This window comes from Hemiscyllium ocellatum, chromosome 28 (assembly GCF_020745735.1).
Source record: "Hemiscyllium ocellatum isolate sHemOce1 chromosome 28, sHemOce1.pat.X.cur, whole genome shotgun sequence".
Taxonomy (NCBI): Eukaryota; Metazoa; Chordata; class Chondrichthyes; order Orectolobiformes; family Hemiscylliidae; genus Hemiscyllium; species Hemiscyllium ocellatum.
In genome coordinates, this window is record NC_083428.1 from 31,446,367 (window position 1) to 31,472,621 (window position 26,255).

The following is a 26,255-nucleotide window of genomic DNA, read 5'->3' on the forward strand; positions in this document are numbered from 1 at the left end:
AATCAGTTATCTGAACAAAATAGTGCTCATCCATATCGCTCAGATAATAGAGGTTCCTCTGTACTTGCAAATGCTTGGTAAAATATGACTTTGTCAAAGGGGGATTATACTTGACAACTCTGTTCAAGTCTTTGAGGAGTTAACAAGCAAGTTGGACAAAGGAGAACCAGTGGATGTGATCTATTTGGATTTCCAAAGAAAACTTTAACAAGGAGCCTCACAGAAGCTGCTCAATAAGATAAGAGCCGATGTGGCAAGGTGCTGGTGTGAATAGAGGATTGGGTGACTGGCAGAAAGTGGGAATAAAGGGGTCTTTTCAGGATGGTACCTGGTGTTCCTGAGGAGCCAGTGTTGGGACCACAACTACTGACATTATATATTAATGACATAAGAACTGAAGGCATTGTTGCTAAATTTGAAGTTGGAGGGTAGGGGTGTTGAGGAAGCGGGGAGGCATCTGGTTGGCATGGACGGATTGGACCAAAGGGTCTGTTTCCATGCTGTACATCTCTATGACTCTACAGAAGGACTTAGGCTAGGAGAGTGGGCAATGAAGTGGCAGATGTAATACAGTGCGGGAAAGTGAGAGGTTATGCGTGGAGAAGTAGCATATTTTCTAAATGGGAAAAGCTTCAGAAATCTGAAGCAGAAAGAGACTTGGGAGTCCTAGTTCAGGGTTCTCTTAAGGTAAACATGCAGGTTCAGTTGGCAGTTGGGAAGGCAAATACAGTGTTAGCATTTGTTTTGAGAGGGCTGGAATACAAGAGCAGAAATATTCCTGAGGCTATATAAGGCTGTGATCAGGCTGCATTTGGAATATTGTAAGCTGATTGGGCCCTGTATCTCAGGAAGAATGTCCTGGTCTTGGAAGGAGATCAGAGGGATCCCAAGGATGAAGGGCTTGTCATATGAGGAGCGGTTGAGGACTCTGGGTCTCTACCCGATGGAGTTTAGAAGGATGAGGGAGGGATCTCAATGAAATTTATGGAATATTCCACGGCCTGGATTGAGTGCATTTGGGGAGAAGATATTTCCAAGGATAAGCGAGACTAGAACCAGAGGATGGTGACTCTGTGGAACTCATTGCCACAGAAGGCTGTAGAAACCAAGTCATTGAGTGTCTTTAAGACAGTCGTACAGCAAAAAAGTCTTGATTGGTAAGCAGATCAAAGGTTACAGGGAGAAGGTATGAGAATGAGGTTGAGAAACATATCAACCATGATCAAGTGGCAGAGCAGACTCACTAGGCCAAAAGGCCTTAATCTGCTTCTGTGTCTTATGGACCTTGCAAATTGATTACAATACTTGCCTTCAAAGCCAGTGTGACTGCACCTCAAAAATAATTAATTGGCTTCAAAACGAACAAGTCTGTCCTCCTTTGCCTGTTGCTTTTGTGTATAATCTATGGAACATATCCTCCAACCTATCGTCATCATAGTGTATAGTTTTCCTTTTCCTTTTGCTCAGATGGTTGGAAAGTGAGTAGCCTATTCTTTGGCAAAACTCTCAAAGGTTATTTGTCTATACCATTAGATTCCTAAATATTAATCACTGATAAAAGCAGAAGATGTAGGGGTAGAAGTGGAGCATTCAGCCCATCTACTCTGATCCACATTTCAGTAAGATCATGGCTGATGTGATAATCCTCAACATCACTTTTCTGCCTTTCCCTATAATACTGGAGTCTTTCACTGAAAATCTATCTCACCCGTGAATTTTCTTGACAGCTGTGTCTCGATGGCACTCAGCAGCAACTGACATGGATTTTCTGAGAGAATAAATTCCTTGCCACTGGGCAAGCCATTACTCTGAGATTATGGCCACTGGTCCCAGTCTCTTCCAGAGGGAAAACAACTTTCCTGCGTCTGCTGTCTACTGCTAAAAATCTCATGTGTTTCAATAAAGTCTCTTTGCATTCTTCTAAACTCCAATAAGTACAACACAACCTGTTCAACCTCTCCTCATAAGAAAATCTTTCAATGTCTGGGATCACTAGTGAACCTTCTCTGGACTGACACCAATACGAGTATATCATTCTGTGGGTAAGGGTTCTGAAACTGTTCTCGGTATTCTCAATATGTGCCTTGTGTAGACTTAACAGGGCTTCATTATTTTTATGCTGCATTCCCTATGAAATAATGGCCATCAGTCTATTTGCCTTCCCTGTCACTTGCTAAACGTGGATGCTAGTGTCAGTATGATTTATAAAGAGGACCCCAAATCCCTCAGTCGCTCTCCATTTATATAATAATCGCTCCTGTATTCTTCCTGCCAAAGTACATAACCAATATTTTGCTGCACTATATTCCGTCTGCTAAGCTTTTCTTGATTCGCATAAACCTATTTGAATTCCTCTTTAAAAAAAACTCTATGCCATTTTCACTACTTGCCTGTATGCTTATGTCATCCACAAAGTGGGCTATACTATAGTACATTCGTTTTCCTCATCCAAGTCAAGTAATTATGGCACCAGTACTAATCCCTTTGGCACATCCTTTTCTGAACTCATATTAATTAGCCGCTCCTCTTTCCATGTTCTACCCTCAACGCTACAGGCCCTGAATTTATTAAGTAACATAATGTGCAGTATCTAATTCTAATGCCTTTTATAATTTCTAAACTATTGCATTTACTGGATCATGTTTATGATTCTGCTTGTTACCGCCACAAAAAAAAGTTCTAATAAATTTTTCAGACATGATTTCCCCTTCATGAAGCCCATCTGATTCTGTTTGATTATATTTTGTATTTCTAAATGCTGTGCTATCACATCTCTTATAATACACTAATAGATTCTTCATGACAGAATCTAACTGACTAATAGTTAGCTGTTTGGTTTATTTTTAATTAATCTCAGGTATGGAAAAATCTATTAAACTCCTCTGACTTCCGAACTCTACCATAACATCAATCATTAATTAGAAAAGACTTTGCAACTGTTTACATGAAAGGGAAACCAAAACAAGTCTGTCTTAGAGTGGTAGCTGCAGATCTGGAATGTCTTTCATACCATCCTTCAGGTTTTTCATCAAATGTCGCTAAAACCTAGAGAGAGCCAAATTGAAAATGTTGACTGTTTCAGTGGTGGTCTAATGTTTTAATTAAAATCCGTTCAACAGTTTTATGTTGCTTCTGTTCTGAAGCATCAGTTCATTCGTCAATGTCTGAATCTTTTGTTCATTTAACATTGTATATCAATCTTTACTGACCTTGGAAGCTTTATTCCTGGGTGGGTGGCTTCTCTGGCCTATTTCTGGATTAACTTTGAAGTATGGCTTTCATTTTAATGTGTTCCTTTTTGTTCATAAAAGGCAAATCTGTCTCAACGTGTGATTGATTAGTCCCATCATGAAAATTGATAAAACACAACACTGAAGTGGACTTTGGTAGTTAACTGGCTGCATCAAAGATCCATTTATTTCAATAGATTCAATTCTAGGAAGACAGTGACTATAGGAACATCAAGCCAGAGGTTTCAGCATTTTCTGTTTTTATGCATAATTGGCCTTTTTGGATCTCCATTTTATCTCTTCTCCTATTCCATAGTTGTACCACTCCTACAATGTTTCTCCACCTGTATCTTTTGCCTCTGCTGTAGCAGTTGCAATATCAACCAGTAGATGCGGTTGCATGTGAGGTGTGTACTTGGAGCAATTGATGTAAATACTCATTTGTGTCAGTAACTTTGAAAGGATTAATTGGATTTGTATGCTTCTTGGAAAAGTTGAGCTGCCAAAGATTTATACTGTTTAGTCAAGCTGTACTTGAATTACACTCATACCACTGGTCTTAATTAACTTGCTTAGCTTATCTGACAGTGTTAGCAGCAGTTTTCCATTATTTTCTTTTACTCATCATTAAATGTGTACTTTGCTGTCTAAGCCAACAATATATTGCCCATCCCAGGTTGCACTTGAAAAGGTGATGATGAACTGTCTTCTCGAATGACAGCAATGCATTCCATGTGGGCACACCTCAATCTGTGAGGGAAGGAGTTTAAGGATTGTGACCCAGTGATAGTAAAGGACTGGTAATATTTCCAAGTGAAGATGGTGAGTGCTTTGAAGGGGAGCTTACAGATGGCAGTGTTTTCGTGTATTTGCTTCACTTGTTCTTTTAGATGGTAGTGGTCATGTGTTTGGAAAGTGGTGTCTAAAGAACCTTCGAAAATTTTGGCAGTGCATCTTGTAGATAATATTCATTGCTGCTGCTACTGTGCATTGATAAGAAGAGAGTGAATGTTAGTGGATGTGGTGCAATCAAGCAGGCTGCTTTGACCTGGTGGTGTCAGTCGTCTTAAGTGTTGTTGGAGCATTACTAATCCAGTCAAGTGATTTGTACCTTATAGATGGTGACCAGTGGAAAGTATTACTCATTGCAGGATTCCTCGTCTCTGACCTGCTCTTGTTGGTACAATAGTCATATGGCTAGTCCAATTTAATTTCTGATCAATGTTAACCTCTGGTTTTTTTTTCCCGTCTTAGATTCTAACACGTTTGATGCACCTGCAATACACCAACTTCTTTGTACAATAACCAAACTTTAATAAGCAAATATAGTACAAACTTTGGAGAAGCTCTTAACACTCTTCGCCGTGCTTGCGGAGCATGTCGCGAGGTCTCTCTGAACAAAGGAACAGTCCTTCCTTTATACAAAGTTTTTATATCACAGTCAATAATGCCTACAAGACAACCCCCAGTCACTCCCTCACAGTCACATGCCCCTCAAGACATAATGCAGAAAAAATATAATGTAAATCATCCCATAATAGCCAAATCTGTTGTGAATCTTTTTTAAACTATAGGGAGTAGTCAAAATTCCAACTGCAATGTTCTTATTGATTTTGAATAAGATGATGCAAATGTAGATTATCTCTGAATAATAGGAGATGGCTATGTAAATGGCTCTGAATAGCGAGGGATGGGAATGTAAATTCCTTACATTCTGCAGAGACACCCTACCCCCAGGGCATTCAATTTCCTGCAGGTCAGCAGAGCAAAGTAACCCTTTGATATCACACCCCAGCCTGTTGATATGAAGCATTTAGTGGTAGTAATAGCATTTGAATGTCAGGAAGCAATAGTTAGATTTTCCCTTGTTGGAGATGGTCTTTGCCTCATGCTTGTATGGCACAGAATTTACTTATCGTTGCAAGCATGGATATTGTCCAGGTGCTGCAGCATTTGAACATTGATAGCTTCAGTATCTGAGTCTTGTTGCATTTGCCCATGGACAGTTTCAGCAGCGTTTTCAGCCATTTTCAGGTAATGACTCCAAACTCTAAAGAGTTTTCTCCAGATTGAATTGATTCTAGTTTTGCTAACGCTTTTCTAAATAGCACGCAATCAGCTGCAACCATGATGTCAAAGACAGTCATTCTCACATCCCCTCTACCATTGAGATCTTTTGACCTCGTTTAGACTAAGGCTTTAATGAGGAAAGGAGCTGGGTGGCTGTTCAGAACCCAAACTAAACACCTGTGAGCAGGTTATTGAGAACCGACAAAGGGTCGCCGGACTCAAAACATTAACTGTTTTTCTTTCCACATATGCTGCCAAATCTGCTGGGTTTCTCCAGAACTTTTTATTTCATTTTTTTTCATCTACCTTGTGCTGCTCCAGGCATGCCCTCCAACATTCTTTATTGAACCAGAATGGATCCCCCTGGCTTGATGGTCATGGAATAGGTGATATCGTGGGCCAAGAGGTTGCAGATTGAGTTGGAATACAACTCTGCTGCTGCTCATGGCCCACAGCACTACCTATGGGCCAGATCTGTTGAAATGTATACCATTTACCGTGGCAACGCCCTACACTGGTGAAGGGATACAAAAAAACTTCTCAAAACTCGCTAGATACAGAAAGTGCTGCCCTTTGCAGAGAAGTGTCTCCTCTTACAGAGTAAGTGGCAAATTGACCAACCTAAAATCATCCTCATTCATCTTTGGGAATTTACCTCCTAAATATAAATAAATGTGTTTAGGTGGGCATTATTTGTGCATTTGATGCAGCCTATATAGACTTTGATAAGGTCACATGTGGGTCACTGGTTGCAAAAGAGAATGTTGCAGTGTTCCAAGGAAAAGTAGCAAGAAGAATTAGCTCAGAGGCAGGGAGAAAAGCTGTAATGGTCAATGGGTGTTTTTGTGACTGAAAAACCCTGTTCAGTGTTTTTTTTATAGGGCTCAGTACTAAGTCTTTTGCTTTTTCTAGTATATATCAATAATTTAGACTTAAAAGTCAGGGTTGTGATCAAGAATTTAGCAGTCAGTTCAAACATTGTCCTAATGCTTCAGTGACAGCAGCTAAAACAGTGACAAATGAAGTTCAACCCGGAGAAGAAGTATAGGGCGGCACGGTGGCACAGTGGTTAGCACTGCTGCCTCACAGCACCAGAGACCTGGGTTCAATTCCCGCCTCAGGCGACTGACTGTGTAACGTTTGCACGTTCTCCCCGTGTCTGCGTGGGTTTCCTCCGGGTGCTCCGGTTTCCTCCCACAGTCCAAAGATGTGCAGGTCAGGTGAATTGGCCATGCTAAATTGCCCGTAGTGTTAGGTAAGGGGTATATGTAGGGGTATGGGTGGGTTGCGCTTCGGCGGGTCGGTGTGGACTTGTTGGGCCAAAGGGCCTGTTTCCACACTGTAAGTAATCTAATCTAATCTATGGTCAATGAATTTACAAATGATAACAACGTAAATATTATTAAGAAGTGTAGAGGAACAGGTGGCTCTAAAGGTGTACCTCCTGCTGGATAAGAAGGTGTAAGAGATGCTTGCCTTGTTAAAGAAGATATGGGTTATAAGAGCTGTAAAGTTTTGCTGGAACAGCATAAAACCGTGCTTAGATCACAGCTGGAGTACTGCATGCTATTCTAGTCACCAACTATAGGAAAGATGTAATTGCACTACAAAGGATATACAGGGGATTTATATGGATGTTCTCTGGACTGAATAATTTTAGTTACAAAGTAAGATTGAATAGGCTTGATGTCTTTTCTTTGGTTAGAGGAGGGTAAGGGGTATACCTAATTGAAGTATATAAAATTGAGTAGTTTGGATAATGTGAATATGATTGTCCTATTCCTCTTGTTTGAAAGGTTTATAACAGAAGTCACAGATGTCAGATAAGTGGCTTAGAGGAAATTGAAGAGTGTTTTTCACCTTGAGAGTGATGGGTATCTGGAGCCAATGTAGATTAGCAATCGCTGGATAGCAGTTCAGAGGGCTAAGTCTTGCTAATTTGTGCTCCTGTTTTTCTTTTCCTCTCTATCATTGAGCACTCCAACTAAATTCAGGAGTTTGCCATGTGGAGAATTACAAGAGTGATTTTGGTTCTTGTCATGATGTATGAGTTCAAATATATTTGCATTTCTACAAGGAATTAAACTTAACTCGAATAAACATTTAGAATATACTAGCTTCAATTCTGAGGATTTGTCCCATAAGAAATATTGGTACAACATCAAGGGCTGAAAGGCCTGTGCTACACTATAATGCTCTACGTTCTAAGAAATGCCTGATTTAATCTCAAGTGCCTCATCATTTCACCACTGAGAACAAGGAACAGAAAATATTTTATCTGTTGTACTGCATTATGTAGAGGGATTATTTATTCTGACACAAGAGATTGCATTTTCTGGTAATACATTTGCTGTCAGATATGTTTGAATGAAATCATCTTTTCTCCTTTAAAACTTTGGAGAATACAAATCCCATATCCTTAACATTCCTTGATGATTCCACATTAAATTCTTAGAAGGAATGACAGGGTATATAGAGCATGTTTCCTCTGAATGGGGTCTCTAGAGGTCTGGTACATGCAAGAAAAAGGGACAAATCTTTTAAGACTAAGATGAGGAGGAATTTCCTCTCTTTGACTGTGGCAAGTCTTCAAATGTTCTACCCCAGAAGCCATGCAAGTTCAATCATGTAAGCAAGTTCAAGGCAGAAATTGATAGGTTTCTGGACACTAAAAACATTAAGGATATGGAGATTAATCTGTTGAACCTCCATTGCATTCTCTCTATAGCAAGTATATCCTTCCTTAGATAGAGGCCTTTTGTGACATAGTGGTAATATCCCAACATCTGAGCCAGGAGGCCCCAGTTCAGGACCTACCTGCTTTAGAGTTGTCATAATCTTTCTGACAGGTTGATTAGAAACTACCTATTTTTCCTTAGATAGGATGATTGGGCCTGTACACAGTGCTTCAGGTGAGGTCTTATCAAGGCTCTGTAGGACTTCAGCAGGACATCTTTACCTGTGTACTCAGATCCCCTTGAAATGAATGCCTGCAAACTGTTTGACTTTCTAGTTGCTTGATGCCCCTGCATGCTAGCTTTTAGTGGTTTATGTATGTGTACATCCAGACCCCTTTAGACACTCACATTTTCTTTTTACAAAGTTATGTTGACTCTGTCTGATTACCAAACAGTGTTTCTAAGTGCCTTCCTATATAACATTGAGTCCTAGAGGAGTACAGCACGGAAACAGACCCTGCTGTCCAATTCGTCCATCCCAGGAATTAATCTGGTGAACCTTCATTGCATTCTCTCTATGGCAGGTATACCCTCCTTTAGGTAGAGGGTTTTTGTGACATAATGGTAATATCCCAACATCTGATCCAGGAGGCCCCGGTTCAAATCCTACCGGCTTCAGCGATGTGTCATAATCTCTCTGGACAGGTTGATATTCTTCAGTAATCTAGTCCCATTTGCCAGCACTTGGCCCAAATCCCTCTCAATCCTTTCTATTCATTTACCTATCCCAGGTGCCTTTCAAATGTTGTAATTGTACTAGGCTCCACCACTTCCTCTGACAGCTCATTCCATACATGCACCACCCTCTATATGAGAAAGTTGCCCCTTAGATCCCTTTTACATCTTTCTCCTCTCACCTTAAACTGATGCCCTCTAGTTTTGACTTCCCTACCCTGAGGAAAAGACCATGACTATTCATTATATCCATGCCCCTCATGATTTTATAAACTTCTATAAGGTCACACCAGCAGTTGATGCTCCAGGTAAACAGTCCCAGCCTATTCAGCCTCTCCCTATAGCCCAAGCCCTCCAACCCTGACAACATCCTTGTAAATCTTTTCTGAACCTTTTCAAGTTTCACAGCATCTTTCCTATAACAGGGAGACTGGGGTCCTATTAATTTTGATAGGAGAGTAAATGGAGATTCCTGGGTCCAATCCCTTCATGTAGAAGAGATAAAGTCTCACAATTGAACAATAGCATAAACTGATGCTTAAGAGATAAAAGGAGCAGTAGCAGATGGGTCCAACATTGGCACAGAGGCAGAACACACACTAGCTGTACAGCAATATATGAGAGTGAAGAAACCTAAACAGCTGACTGATGAAAGGATGGAGCAATTTGAAGGGAGATGGAGGAGTGAGAACCAAGGAGGGATTTGCACCCACAAGGATGCAGAATTATCAAATGCATCTGTTGTTGAACCAGGAGCCAATGTATGTCATTGAGCTTAAGTAGTGATGGGGAAGCGGGACTTGCTGTAAGGAATGATAAAGGACAGAAAACAGATAATGGTAACCAACAGGTCATTTTCAGGTTGTCAGGCTGGTGTTAGTGTGTGTCACAAGGGCCATTGCTCAAGATGCACTCTCTATAATCTCTGTCAATGCCTGGGATGATGGAATCATACTTTTTAGTTTGCTGATCTCACAAAGTGCACATGCAAGACAGTAAAATGTAAGGAGGACAGAGGCTGGAAAAGGGACTGGACAGGTTCAGTGAGTGAACAAGAAATAGACTATGTAGCATCATGTAGAGAAATGTGAGGCTTTTGTTCCTTTTTAGTCTTGAACGTGTTTCAGTCTATTCTTAGATTTTTAGACAATGACCCTAGTTCTAGTTCATGAAGTAGCAGAAGTCTTTCTCTCTATCTTAGGCAACAGTTTCCATTATTCATTTGAAAACTTCAATCATCTCCAAAACTTCTAAATTTTAGGAATACAACCCTGGGTTTGTGTCATTGCACTCACTTGTCAATGAACCTGTGCTGTCCAGCTGTCAGTCTGGTTAATCTATGCTGCACTTGAATGGATAGAGACTCCCAAGCCTCTACTGTTTCTTGCCTTGCTCTGTTTATGAAATCAATGTCAGTGTTGTGCTAACATGAAAATGGCTTCTGTGAGCATACTAAAGTGGCTGACTAACTCCTGTGAATCTATCATCCCAGCTTTGCAGATTAAAATAAATCTCATACTTGGTACATTGTCATCACTCAGCCTTCTACAGATGAAATACAGTGAGATGTGAGCCAATGCTTTTTGGATGTTAGATTGAGGAGGGACAAACATGAAACTGGGTGCAAGAAGAGAGAAGGCTTCAGCCATGGGTTTGGAATTCTGTCAGCACAGGCAAACGTATCAAAAGCTGTTTTCATTCATACATTCCTGCATTGAACCTTTTTGTAGAGTTGGGAAATGGAGACAGCTCTTTGAAGGTGATTAAAATACAAATTCCAGAACCTGTTTACAGTTCAACACTGATAAGATTTGAATATGCAGAAAGTGACATGTCAGCTCAATCACTGAATGGTAGAAGTACAGCCTTGTTCAGAATCTGTCAGATTTTTAATCCTGTGTGATGAGGCTGATCCCAAAATCAAGTGTTGATCAAACACTACATTGACCTGCTGAGAGTTCAAATGGTGTTGTCTAAAATTAAAATAATGTATCTGCCAAAAAAAAAGATTTCTTGGATGGAACTTCGTGTCTGTTGGTTTCATCACTTTTACACAGGACTGAAGATGAATAAGATGGTGCAAGATAAGCAGCGTTCTAACCAGTATGGTACTGAATTTATAAGCTGATCCTAATATCTTCAGTGAATGGGGAAAACAGAGGGGAATGGTGTTCAAAGTAGGCAATGGGAAGTCGCTAAAATAGTGTAGTTTATGAGTTCAACAAGTGTAAAGGGTTGAACAATTTGGCAATGTTTTCAGCAAAAGGCAGTTTATCCAGGTCAGTTGTCATTTTTCAGTACAGACTTAGAATAATCTGATGCCTTTTCCTTACCATTCTATTCCAATCCCTGGTAATATTTGGGGAGCACATCATTTGTCCTTCTCACTTTTGGCTGAATGAGAAGGTTAACTTCCTGTGATTTGTCCAATAATTTGCAGACACCTTATGTCATCTTCCCAATTTACTTTCTGATCTCTCTCTACTGAGGCAATTTTTAAACTGATGACTGTCTTGATCTGAAAACATTTGGAAACCCAAATGTTCTTCTGCACCTCCCTGACTTAGAGTCATAGAGACATGTGTCTGCCTGTTTCTCTCTCATCTTTTCAGAATACACGTAATCCTCCGCCTACAGCACTTGATCATTTTTGAGTTGGTGCACAGTGGGTACTTTCTCCCCTCTCCTATCTGGTTGCCTTGTATATAAATCGCCCACGCCCCTCAATTAGATTCCAATCTGTTATTCTTGACATAAACCTCTCTTTCACCCCCCCCCCCGCCCGCAAACACCTTCCAATCTGTACCTTACTTCTATATATTAGTTATTCTAAAGATAAATCATCTAGAACCCCTTGCTACATTTCCAAATTGTAACTCCTTTAGATTCCAGTCTGTAGCTCACTTCCCAGTATCAGGTAATCAGTACTGACAATCTTGACTATATTCTGATCCATAACTTACTCCCTTACCTCTAACTTAATACCTAAATTACCCCAAACCCTTTGACTAGACTTCATTCTCTCCCGGGTATCTGTTATTCTATGACCTGTTTAATAGCTTCTAATATCTTCCCTTTGACAGATGTTAAGCTAATTGGCTGTTAGTGCGACTTAGAACACTTTTCATTGTATTTTACTGTTAAAATACATATGACAATAAATTCTAATTGTAATTCTTGGTGCCTGCTTTCTGTTTCTCTACTTTTTTGAATAAAGGAGTTGAATTTGCTATTTTCCAATCTGATGGAGCCTTCCCGAATCTTGGGAATTTTGGATAAGTAAAACTAATATATCAACAATCCCACTAGTGTCAAGACTCACTGGAGCTAGTGCGGAGTAGGTCAAACCCCACTATTCCCAAACCATCACAATATCAACATTTAATTAAACCATTAAAATTCTCAATTTTACCTAACTCTACTTTAGATTAAAAATATTTCACACTTTTTGTTTCCCCGTTAATGAGAAAATAACAATTTATAGAGAAATTGAGATGAACAGCACGGAATCAGATCCTTCAGTCCAACTCGTCCATCTTGACTGGATATCCCAAGTTATTCTACTCCTATTTGCTAACAATTGGCTTGTATCCCTCTCAACCCTTCCTATTCATATACCCATCCAGATGCCTTTTAAATGTTGTAATTTTACAAACACCATCCTCAGCATGAGAAAGTTGCCCCTTTGGTCCCTTTTAAATCTTTCCCCCCTCACCCTAAACCTATGCCCTCTGGTTCTTGACTCCCAGGGATAAAAACCTTGTCTATTTACCCTATGCACACCCCTCTGTAAGGTCACCCCTCAGCTCCAATGCTCCAGGGAAAAATCCCTAGCCTATTTGACCTCTTCCTACAGCTCAAACAATTGGACATTAGTTTGCAGATATTATTAGGATTACCTCATTTATCTGTGTTCTGCTGAAGTTACATTAATAATTGTTCATTTTTGTTTATTATAAACGTAGTGTCCATGATCTGTTTGTAAAGTCTGACTAGAAACAATCGGGCGGTTTGGAGGATCATTGAATGTTTTGATTTCAGTGTTGCGAATTTGATAATAGTGAGGCTGATTTGGTTTGGGTTGCTGTCACTGTGTCGTAACCATAACTTAAACAGTAAAACGACAGGAATTCTAATTTATGTAACATAAACTTTGCCCCTTTCAAAACTCTCTGACAAACGCCACACACGCACAAACAAATATTAAAAGTGTGAAGGCAATGGCATCATGGTAGTATCACCGAACTAGCTATCCAGACCCAAAACAATATTCCGGGGACATGGTTCCAATCCCACCATGACAGATGGTGAAATTTGAATTCAATAAAATCTGGAATAAAGAGCTGACTAAATGGTGACTACGTTGATTATTCGAACAACTCATCTGGTTCACTTTTGCCATTAACATCAGTGTAGGCGCATACATCACGGGTCATAATTGCCATGTATGGTCCCACCCATCTAGGTGCAAACCTTATTTCCAAACACTGAATGCATCTACCTGTTTTACTTTTAGAACATAGAACAGTACAGCACAGAACAGGCCCTTCGGCCCACGATGTTGTGCCGAACATTTGTCCCAGCTTAAGCACCTATCCATGTACCCATCCAATTGCCGCTTAAAGGTCACCAATGATTCTGACTCTGCCACTCCCACAGGCAGCGCATTCCATGTCCCCACCACTCTCTGGGTAAAGAACCTAATCCTGACATTCCCCCTATACCTTCCACCCTTCACCTTAAATTTATGTCCCCTTGTAACACACTGTTGTACCCGGGGAAAAAGTCTCTGATTGTCTACTCTATCTATTCCCCTGATCATCTTATAAACCTCTATCAAGTCACCCCTCATCCTTCGCCGTTCCAATGAAAAAAGGCCTAGCACTCTCAACCTATCCTCGTACGACCTATTCTCCATTCCAGGCAGCATCCTGGTAAATCTCCTCTGCACCCTCTCCAAAGTTTCCACATCTTTCCTAAAGTGAGGCGACGAGAACAGCACACAGTACTCCAAATGTGGCCTTACCAAGGTCCTGTACAGCTGCAACATCACCGCACGACTCTTAAATTCATTCCCTCTGCTAATGAATGCTAATACACCATAGGCCTTCTTACAAGCTTTATCCACCTGAGTGGCAACTTTCAAAGAGCTATGAACATAGACCCCAAGATCCCTCTGCTCCTCCACCTTACTAAGAACCCTACCGTTAACCCTGTATTCCGCATTCTTATTTGTCCTTCCAAAATGTACAACCTCACGTGCAGGTTAGGTGAATTGGCCGTGCTAAATTGCCCATTGTGTTAAGGGATGTGTAGGTTAGGTACTTCGGTCAGGGGTAAAGGTAGAGGAAAGGTTTTGGGTGGGATACTCTTCAGAAGTTCAGTGTGGACTTGTTGGGCCAAATGGCCTGTTTCCACACTGTAGAGATTCTGTGATTGTCTGCCTTTGCTCTTTTTTGATGTTGTGCAGATGTTGTGGCAAAACACCAAGAAAAGGTGACCAAAAAAATGGAGAGAATAGACTAGAGAGTAAACTCACAGGCACTGTCAAGATGGTTAGCAAGACCTTCTTTACATATATAAAAAGAGAGAAAGAGTGAACATAATAGAAATTGACTCTGGAGAAACATTAATGGGGAACCAGGAAATAGCAGAGATGAATATATAATTGCAGCAGTCTTCAGGTAGAAGACATTGATAGCATTCCAAAGATAAATAATCAAGATTCAAAGAGATTCAAGAGAAATAAAGTATAAAACTTGGCTTGCTGAAAGAAAACAGAGGGTTGTAGGTGATGGAACATGTTCATCTTGGTGTCCAGTTACTAGCGGCGTACCGCAAGGGTCGGTGTTGGGTACACTGCTGTTCGTCATTTTTATAAATGACCTGGATGAGGGCTCAGAAGGGTGGGTTAGTAAATTTGCGGACGACAGTAAGTTCAGTGGAGTTGTGGATAGTGATGAAGGATGTAGTAGGTTGCAGAGAGACATAGATAGGATGCAGAGCTGGGCTGAGGGGTGGCAAATGGAGTTTAATGTGGACAAATGTGAGGTGATACACTTTGGATGGAGTAATCGGAATGTAAAGTACTGGGCTAATGGTAAGATTCTTGGGAGTGCAGATGAGCAGAGAGATCTCTGTATCCATGTACACAGATCCCTGAAAGTTGTCAACCAGATTGACAGGGTTTTTAAGAAGGCGTACAGTGTTTTGGCCTTTATTAATAGAGGGATTGAGTTCTGGTACAAACCTCTGGTACGGCCACACATGGAGTATTGTGTACAGTTCTGGTCACTGCATTACAAGAACGATGTGGAAGCTTTGGAAAGGGTGCAGAGGAGATTTACTAGGATATTGCCTGGTATGGAAGGAATGTTTTAGGAGGAAAGGCTGAGGGCCTTGAGGCTGTTCTCGTTGGAGAGAAGAAGGTTGAGAAGTGACTTAATAGAGACATACAAGATAATCAGAGGGTTAGATAGGGTGGACAAGGAGAGCCTTTTTCCAAGTATGGGAACGGCAAACACGAGGAGAGACAACTTTAAAGTGAGGGGAGATAGGTATAAGACAGATGTCAGGGGTAGTTTCTTTACTCAGAGAGTAGTAAGGGTATGGAATGCTTTGCCTGCAACGGGAGTAGATTCACCAAGTTTAAGTGCATTTAAGTTGTCATTGGACAGGCAAATGGACGTACATGGATTAGTGTTGGTGGGAGGCTTCAGATTAGTATGACAGGGTGGCACAACATCGAGGCCCGAATGGCCTGTACTGCGCTGTAATGTTCTATGTAAAACGATTACACTTGAAAGGGTTGAACTCCATCTGCCACTCCTCAGCCCAGCTCTGCATCATATCTAAGTCCCTTTGCAGCCGACAACAGCCCTCCTCACTATCCACAACTCCATCAATCTTTGTATCGTCTGCAAATTTACTGACCCACCCTTCGACTCCCTCTTCCAAGTCATTAATAAAAATTACAAACAGCAGAGGACCCAGAACTGATTCCTGCGGAACTCCACTTGAAACTGGGCTCCAGGCTGAATATTTACCACCTACCATCACTCTCTGACTTCAACCGGTTAGCCAGTTCTCTATCCAACTGGCCAAATTTCCCACTATCCCATGCCTCCTGACTTTCTGCATAAGCCTACCATGGGGAACCCTATCAAATGTCTTACTAAAATCCATGTACACTACATCCACTGCTCTACCCTCATCCACATGCTTGGTCACCTCCTCAAAAAATTCAATAAGACTTGTAAGGCAAGATCTACCCCTCACAAATCCGTGCTGGCTGTGTCCCTAACCAAGCAGTGTCTTTCCAGATACTCATAAATTCTATCCCTCGGTACCCCTTCCATTACTTTGCCTACCACCGAAGTAAGACTAACTGGCCTGTAATTCCCGGGGTTATCCCTATTCCCTTTTTTGAACGGGGCACAACATTCGCCACTCTCCAGTCCCCTAGTACCACCCCTGTTGACAGTGAAGATGAAAAGATCATTGCCAATGGCTCTGCAATTTCCTCTCTTGCTTCCCACATAATCCTAGGATATATCCCATCAGGCCCGGGGGACTTGTCTATCCTCAAGTTTTTCAAAATGCCCAACACATCTTCCTTCCTAACAAGTATCTCCTCTAGCTTACCAGTCCGTTTCATACTCTCCTCTTCAACAATACAGTCCCTCTCATTTGTAAATACTGAAGAAAAGTACTCATTCAAGACCTCTCCTATCTCTTCCGACTCAATACACAGTCTCCCATTACTGTCCGTGATCGGACCTACCCTCGTTCTCGTATATCACGCAAAAATTACTGATCTCTAATCTCCTGTCACAACTCATGCAGCTGGTTGTACTACTTTCTCAAAAAACATGCAGATCCTATTTCCTACTACCAGTCATGACACTCCCTAGCAATCTCAGCTCTTCCTATCAACAGTTCGTACCGAATCAATTCAGTCATTCTGCTGGGTGTTGTCTCAATTCCATTAAAATATTAGATAGCAAATCAACCCATCCCTGCTAGTCTCTTGTATGGCTTTAGCTAATGTTTTCCTTAATGCCTTATTCATTTATTCTTCCTTGACTGTTCTCTAGATGATGAGGGTGTCAAATTTTGTTTCATTCTCAACAACTTATAAACTTCAAAGAAATAAGAGGAGGTCATTCAGACCCCCTCAAATGTGCCCCAGTCCTCAACTCTTGATTTTTCAAAAGTCTGTCTACCTCTTTAAACGCTTAATAATCTAGCCTCTACAGCTCTCCTGAGTAAAAAATTCCAGACATTCAGTACTCTCTGAGAGAAAAAACTTTCTCACATCTCTGCGTTCATTCAGTGTTCCCTTATTTTTGAGCTGTGCCCCTTAATTCAAGATCGCTGCACAAAAGTCTGACAAGTTTCTTCAAAATCTTGTATTTCTCAATCTATTACCCTTCATTCTTCTAAACTCTAATGAATAAAAACATAACATATTTAGCTGTTCTCAATTATTTAACCACTACATTGCAGGAATTAGCCTATTGAATCTCTTTAGAATTGCCTCAAATGCTATTTTTTTTAAAACTACTGTACATAGATACATGATTTCATCATCATATTTGACGAGATTTCCTTATTTTTGATTAGATTCCCTAAAGTATGGAAACGGGCCCTTCAGCCCAACAAGTTCATACCGACCTCTGAAGTGTTACCCACCCATTCCCCATATTCACCCCTGACTATGGGCAATTTAGTTTGACCGACTCACCTAACTTGCACATCTTTGGATTGTGGGAGGAAACCCACGCAGACACTGGGAGAATGTCTGTGTGGAGTATGCACAGTCACCCAAGGCATGAATTGAACCTGGATCCCTGGCGCTGTGAGGTAGCAGTGCTACCCACTGAGCCACCGTGCCGTGCAATTTTTATAAATAGATTTGATTACTTACAGTGTGGAAACAGGCCCTTTGGCCCACCAAGTCCACACCAATCCTCCAAAGAGTAACGCATTCCCCTACATTTACCCCTTCACCTAACACTACAGGCAATTTAACATAGCCAATTCATCTAACCTGTCTCTCTCTCTCTCTTTCTCTTTCTCTTTTTCTCTCTCACTCTCACTCTCACTCTCTCTCTCACAATTCCATGTGCTCCCTTAATTTCTTGATGCAACTTAAGCACTCGTAAAATATATTCCTTGATGAATTTGTCTGTTATTATTCAAGGAATGTTTGTGACTCGGCAGTCTCGTATGGGGTGGCTACAACCCACCCGGTAAATTGGTCTATGATGACCAAAAGATAACTTTTTTTTTACCTGACACAGTGGGGGAGGTACTCCTATGAAATCCGTTTATAATTGCTCCCATGGTCTCTTTGGTCCTGGGTGGTTGACATTTGAACTTTGGTCTGCCCAAATTGTTGGACATGTACCAAGCATTGCTGACAGTGTTTTACTACATCTCTTTCCATTCCATACCACTAACAGTACCTCAAATACTAACTGACATGCTGTGCTTTTCCAGTGCCACCCTTTTCGGCCCTCAGCACCTGCTCATCCTCCACCATGTGGCCTTCCCTACAATGGGGTGCATTTCCATGATATATTTTGTGGTTACAATGCATACAGTGTGGCAGTACCATCCTATCTTCTCGTTAGCATATTTTACCACCCCTTGTTCTTCCCATTCTTTTTTCTTCCTCTTCCATATCCCTGTGTAAATGTGCCATGTTTATATTTTCCAAACCAATTGTCGCTACTGCTATCTGATGTTCAGGACCTATTGCAACTGCCTCCTTAGCTGCTTCGATTTCCCATCAGGCACCAAGTTGAAAGGGGTCTGTCCTTCTAACATACTTTAACTCTTATCACAACTCGCAAGAATTCTTTAATTGCTGTCTTATGCTGTATGTGCCCTCCCCCGCAGTGATGTACACCCTTCGACTCCATGTTACCATGTAATCATGTAAAACCACAAATGTTTACCTATTGTCTATATAACTGCTTGCCTGTTTTGTGCAATATCACAATGAATACAAATTAGCATACACCATTTCAAATTGATCACAAAGCTTCTATTTCTTCTCCCTACTACACCTGAGGATGTGAATGGTCACTATCTATCTGTTTAGTAATGTCTACCTACAGATTACTTTGCTCCGTTTTCCAAAAAAAAATGCTTATTAGTAATTGCTCGCACACAGGCAAAATTGCTTAACTGCCAAATCAAATTAATTTAAAGATCCTACAGCTCTCCTTCCTTAAACATCATCCTGAATCCAACTTGTGGATACTTATTCTTTCTTGTATTATTTGTCCCATGTTCTGAAAACAGTTACTGTTCCTGTCTTCTCATGAGTCTTAAAAACATCCTCATACTATTCTTAACAACAAAAATCAAACAATTGTATTTAGTCCCAAACATTAATAATTTTGAACATTTTCACCCTTTGCATTTGGGCCTTTAAACATTCCACAATTCCAGATTCAAATAAACTAACAGGTTCCCTTTAAAATCTATACTTTGTGTATGTTAATTTCATCCTTTGTCAGTGCTGTGGTATTTCTCTGTCTGATTGTGGCCACTCTCCAGGATCTTTAGCCTTGGCTGCCCTCCTGGAATGAAGAAAAATGGAAGGTGTCTCACTTCACTCCATGATTTATTTATTTTGCCTGTCTGTATGACCCTTCCTGACCACATGGCTTTAGCCTAACTGTTCCGCTGGCAGCTTTGTAGGGGTCTCCCCTCTCTGCGTGGCCTTTTGGCTTTCTCACTTAACCCACACTTTCCCCACTAGTACAGTTCTGTCTTTTCACCCAGCGTTTCATGTCCTGAGACCTCCTCCAGATTCTTTGGATCTCATCCACATCTGTCTGGTACAGTTCTCTGCTCTAATTACAAGTGGTAAATTGAAATATACTCATCCAACTGCAGTGTCAATGCTAGGAATGTGACACAGTCTCCTGTGACTACACCGAACTGTTATAGGCGTTCTTGATAAATTGACGGAGGACTTCAGGAGAACAAATAATGATTGTTAATTTAATGCGCATGCATGTAGAGAACTTTAACTCTGCTCAGTTATAAATACCTTAAAGCTTTATACAGATTACAGCAAGCATTTTACAGTTTCCACACTTCAATAAGGTGAATAGCAGGTGTCTTTTCCCTAGGCTGGTGGATTTCAAAACTGGGGGAGAAAGATTTTAAAAAGACATGAGCGTCAACTTTTTTTTAACACAGTAGTTTGTTGTGGAATGAACTGCCAGAGGAAGTGCTGGATGCAGCTTCAGTACAACAGTTAAAATACACTTCTATAAGTACATGAATAAGAAATGTTTGGAGGGATATGAGCTAAGTGCAGGCAGGTGGGACTAGTTTAGTTTGAGATTATGGTCAGCATGGACTGGTTAGAGTGAAGGGTCTGTTTCCGTGCTGTATGACTCCAAGACTATGATTCTGTGTCCCATATTATTTTTGCTTCCCACAGACTTTGTATGCATTGTATGTTCCTCACCTGCGGCCTTTATTAGCATGTCTTTTAGCTGCTAAATTTGACGGTCTGGGTGCCATTTTTGTTAGTCCACACACGCTTTGTTAGTTTTGATTATTACTGACTATATAGCTAAAGCTTTAAGTCTTATCTAACAACCACTTCAAGGATGTAGCAATTTAATATGATTTATTATATGGAAAAGGGCTTAGTACTTATGTAGCACTGATTTATTCTGGCTCATCTATATACCTGTTGATGATATCTATTTTACTATTTTCTATATCTAATACACCAGTGCAAAGTTTGGGAGAAGATTTGTAGCTCGGGTGCTCGTTGTTTTGGTTCTGTTCGCCGAGCTGGGAATTTGTGTTGCAAACGTTTCGTCCCCTGTCTAGGTGACATCCTCAGTGCTTGGGAGCCTCCTGTGAAGCGCTTCTGTGATGTTTCCTCCGGCATTTATAGTGGTTTGTCTCTGCCACTTCCAGTTGTCAGTTCCAGCCGTCCGCTGCAGTGGCCGGTATATTGGGTCCAGGTCGTTGTGTTTGTTGATAGACTCTGTGGATGAGAGCCATGCCTCTAGGAATTCCTTGGCTGTTCTCTGTTTGGCTTGCCCTATAATAGTAGTGTTGTCCCAGTCGAATTCATGTTGCTAGTCATGAAACCATGAACACCAACTAGCCACGAAACGACACGACCAGCTATCCTTAGAAGCCACACACGCAGATGACACGCAACATGAATTCGACTGGGACACTACTATTATAGGGCAAGCCAAACAGAGAACAGCCAGGGAATTCCTAGAGGCATGGCACTCATCCACAGATTCTATCAACAAACACATCGACCTGGACCCAATATACCGGCCACTGCAGTGGACAGCTGGAACTGACAACCAGAAGCGGCAGAGACAAACCACTATAAATGCCGGAGGAAACATCACAGAAGCACTTCACAGGAGGATCCCAAGCACTGAGGATGTCACCTAGACAAAGGATGAAACGTTTGCAACACAAATTCCCAGCTCGGCGAACAGAACCACAACACCAGTGCAGTTTGAGAGTAGAAAACTTGTACATATAAGCATCCAGTTTTAATTGCTTAGGTCTATGTTTAGTTGGACAATCAAACCGAGATTAGGGTGATACTTTTCTATTGGTTTTGTTAGATCAGCTGGATCTATGTCACGTTAGTATGTCCTGACACGACACCTTACATTCAGGCTGTTCATGCCTTTTTGGATGACTTTTAATTGAGAATTGTACTGTGTAATTTTGAATTGTTTCATTGCTGACAGGCCATTACTTTAATTCCAAAGTGTGATGAGTTCAGCTGCACTACAAATGTTTTAAGTTATGGGACATGTGATTTAACGATGCATACTCCCCGATCTGATTCTCAGTTTTCTGTTAGCCAATAGCTTAGTTGCATTGGTTATATTTTGCATCAGTTTCTTTGTTGCTACTAGTGAAGAGATGTTTCAGAAGTAGTTAGGGGTTTGGTTTTCAATCAGTACCTAGAGATATCTTGTGGGCAGCACATATCAACAGGAGACTGGTTCAGGCATTGGCATCATGTCCTACATGATTGATTAGTTATGGAATACTTGCTGCCTGGTCACATGGGTAACGTCTCAAAGGACAGTCCATGCATATTAGGTGAAAATTAGGACTGCAGATGCTGGAGATTAGAGTCAAGAGTGTGGTGCTGGAAAAGCACAGCAGGTCAGGCAGCTTCCGAGGAGCAGGAAAATTGAAGTTTTGGGTAAAAGCCCTTCATCAGGAATGAGAATTTTCTTAAAGCAGGGTTTTTGCCTGATTCGTCAATTTTCCTGCTCCTTGGATGCTGCCTGACCAGGTGCTTTTCCAACACCACACTTGCAAGCCCACACACATTCTCCAACCAAAGTCAGCACCTTCGGAAGAAGAAAGAAAGTTAACAATGGAACTGAAACTTCAGATGACAGTGCATTTTCCAGACCTTTAAATATTCAGGTGTAAACACTGCAAACTCATTTATTTACCACAGAGCTTTAGAAACTGCACTTAAAATGTGCTTAAAACTGGAGTTTCACATGCTTAAAACTCCTGACTTTCATCCATAATTTAATTTTATCAAGGATTTTCAGAATTAATAATTAACACAGAAAACTGAAGCAACTGAAATAGGCTAACTGTTGGAGACAGCTCCCGCCTGGAACATAAAGCTAATGTCTCTTTCTGACTGATGATCAAACTGAAAATACATCTTTTAAGCTCAAGTTATTTCTCTGTTCACTGGAGAATTATTTTTAAGACTAAGTAATAAACCACACAGAAATAATTTTTAAACAAAGTTAAATCCTGTAGAGGGTTGAAAGTATTTTGAACTGGTGGGTAATACTTTAGCAGAAATTTCAGAGTTCTGATGAAAATGTCTGTACAGTAATCCACTACAAATTATTTAAAAGTTATTTTTCCATGGCCTGATGGGTTAGAATATCCCAGTTTTGATCCTCACTTTATGTTGAGCTGGGGGAGCAGAAGAAACATGGTAGTTACTCCCTTAAGCCCAACTGAACAGTTTAAAATAAAATACAGGTTCTTGATCTTTTTCTCTCTCTATGCTTTCCAAATGCTCTGATTCGGAGCTAGAAGTTAAATATATGTGGGTGTTGGGTTAGGGATAACACCGGGCCAATAATATCGAATGTCACATAACCTGCTGACATACATTGTGAGTTTTCATAGTTAATGAATGACCATTGCTAAGATGTCAACTCAAGTTAATTTGAAGTGAAGAAAATTTACTGTTCGTTTCAGTGAACTATTGTCAATTCAGTAACACATCATCAATATCAGAGACTACAGAGAGCTATTACAGGAAACTGCTACAATCGGGGACTTTTCCATCTTTGTTAATTATAGCAAAATGACTTGTAAGACTGTTGTGTTCTATCTATTCTCCTATTAAATTGATTTGGAAATTCTCCATATTGACACTGAGCACCTGAAATGGAAAAGTGTATTGCTTTCCAGTCTTAACATGCTTTCTGTCACACTCTGTTCCGTCTTTGTACAGCAGTCAATAAATGTGCACAGGCAGGTAGAGCAAGCAGTTAGGTAAGAAAATGGCATGCACAAGAACCTCGATTATCCAAAGGACATGGGCGGGGAGTATTTTGTTCGGTTAATTGAATTCCAGATAATCAAATGCTGGATAACATTGTTTAGCCAAGCATAGGGACTTTGTAATTTTGCCGGATAATCGAATGCCAGATAATCAAAGTTCCTCTGTGTAGGCCTTCATTACAAGAGGATTTGAGCTTAGACATAATGTTTTACTGCAGTTATACAGGGTTTTGGTGAAATCTCGCCTGGAATATTGTGTGCGGTTTTGGTCTCCCTACCCAAGAAAGGATATACTTGCTATAGAATGTGTGTAGCCAAGTTTCACTGACTTGACACCAGAGATGGCAAGACTGTCAGACGAGGAATGTTGGTTTGGTTGGGCCTGTATCCACTAGAATTTAGAAGGATGAAAGGATTAAAACATATAAAATTCTAACAGGGCTATTCAGACTAGATGCGGAAGGAAGCTGAGTCCCTGGATGGGTACTCTCAACCGAGGGTCAAAAGTTTCAAAGCAGAGTAGACCATTTAGGACTGAGGTGAGGAGACATTTCTTCTTTGAGGGTGACCAATGCAGGAAATTCGCTACCACAAAAGGCTGTGGAGAAAAAGATTGATAATTTTTTTTAGATGTTAAAGGCATCATGGGGTATGGAGAGATGGTGGGACTATGGTCCTATTGAATGATGGAGCAGGTCTGAAAGGCTGACTGACCTACATATGCTCCTAGTTTCTATGTTTCTAAAGTATTGGTAAATATTGAGTAATTTAATGCTGCAGTATGTTAAATATTGTCCACATTAATGACACTCTTGCATTTATCCTTAGGGCCAGTGACAAATGCCTTCCTGATGGTTGCCTCAGCCAACATGTTTAACCCTGACAGCAGACCCAGTCTGAGTCTCCCAAAATTTAGCAGATATTTACACAGTTCAGAAATTACAGAAAATGAAGAGGGAGGTGCTATAACACTATCTCTTCAGCACAACAAAAAGGTAAGATTTTAATCCATAACGTGTTTTGAAATTTCATTAGTTGCTGCAACAGGTCCTGTTAACCTCTTCGGGCTGTGACATGATTGACTACCACACCGGCAAAATGGAACTGGTTCCATTCTTATCAATCCAGTCACAACCAGAGAATTGGCTGCAATGACTTCTCTTCCCATTCCCACACCATGATCTCTGTTTACTTCCCCCAACAAGGATCTAACCTCAAAGCTAACCTTTGTCTTCCCTACATGCTGTCTGAGAAACATTCATCTATGCATTTCTATTATAGAAAAGGAGCTCATATATCGGCTTCATTCTCTTTACCAAAATCCTTTTGAGTTAAATGCTTTGAAAATTGTGTCCAATAATTGAATTTCAAAATAGTCTCCCTGTTTCAGAGACTCCTTTTTCTTCCTGTCTAAGATCTAGTCACAATGCTGTCAGGAAGCAAATTAGTTAGACATGATTTCCTTTTCATGAAGCCATGCTGACTACTCTTGAGTAGATTATGATTTTCCAAATGTATGTTATCTCCTTAATAATTGATTCCAACAATGCATGTTAGGCTAATTGGCCTAGGTTACCTGCTTTTCATCTTCTCCCTTTTTAAATAGGGTTATCACACTGGCAGTTTTCCAATTCACTGGACTTCTCCAGAATCCAAGGATTTTGGAAAATTACAACCAATGCATCCAATATTGCTGTTGCTATTATGATCCTAGGATGGAAACCACCAAGGCCAGGGGCTCATCTGTCTTTAGCACCATTAGTTTGTTTAATATTACTTGTCATGTACTTAAATCCTTCCCCAAATTCTTTAGTATTAATGGGAAGTTCAAAGTATCTTCCACCTCTGAGATTGATGCAGAATATCTGCTTAACTCCTTTGCCATTCTCTTGTTCCCCATAACTATCTCCCCAGAACCTACCAGATCATTTCTCAAAATAAAAATTAGTTCCTTCTAAAGGAACTTGTTTCACTCCTACAGCGACTTCACCACTTATCAAGTCACTCTTTAATCCAACTCACTGTAATGAGACTAGTTTGTAACCTCTATGTATACCTCCAATAAATATTTTCTTCCTCAGTAACCTAATATTGTCAGCCATCATCAGTGACTGACTTACTCCAATCTTTCTTAGGATCTCTATTGTTTTACCTTCTTCATGGAAAAAAAGGGAAAAACTCCCCCTTTGAGATAAAATATTCAAAACTTCCAGTGGTCTCATTCTGCTTGTGATTCTCAAAGAATCTTCATGACTGTCTTGAGCAATCTCTCCCTTCTTAGTACATTCTGAGGAAACTCATTCCCCTTGAATCATTGCTTTGAATAGCTTAATGTTAATACCTTAATTTCCTTTTCAGCTCCCTCCTTTTCTGAAGATGTATTAAATACTCCTACTACTGCAATCAGTCTCCCATTTACTTTCCTGAAATTGACTTTGGTATGTCAAGTCATATTACAATGGAAGCATGTTACCTTCTTTATCACTCCTTGGTTTCAACTGTTCTTTATTATGGGATCCTTCTGCCTGTTCTCCAGAATTAATCCCTGTTCCATCTGCAGAAGTCCTATTCCTTCCATTTCCTTGTAGATTCCAATCTGACTGTCTAACCGCCTGCAATTACATAAGATATCATAGGCATCTGCCACAACCACTGCTTGTCTGACCATTGCTATTTGATGGCTATCAAAACAAGTTTTTAAATTTGCCAGAACGCTATTTCTGATTTCATCCATGATCATAATTCCGCTTACATTCTCAAATTTTTTTCCAGCTTTAGTGATTTAAATTCAAGAGTGTTTCTCTCTCCTGGATTGGCAGTAGGGTATTCAGATGAGACAGAGAAGGGATGGAAGGGTGGAAGCAGTCACAGTAAGGAGGGATGATATCTTAGGTGGGATTTATCAATTGAGGCTACGTGGGTAAAAGTAAATAAACAAAAAGGACAAATACCATAAGCC

At 40.5% G+C, this 26,255-nt stretch overlaps 1 protein-coding gene across 2 annotated transcripts in view; it reads left to right on the forward strand.

The window, feature by feature from the left end:
* wdr18 (WD repeat domain 18) overlaps nt 1-26,255 on the forward strand; it is a 189,925-nt gene that overhangs the window by 145,117 nt on the left and 18,553 nt on the right. For both annotated transcript variants that reach the window (XM_060846040.1, XM_060846041.1), the window contains one exon: nt 24,125-24,291. In XM_060846040.1, coding sequence (XP_060702023.1) covers nt 24,125-24,291 — 167 coding nt within the window. The remainder of the gene's footprint in view (nt 1-24,124; nt 24,292-26,255) is intronic.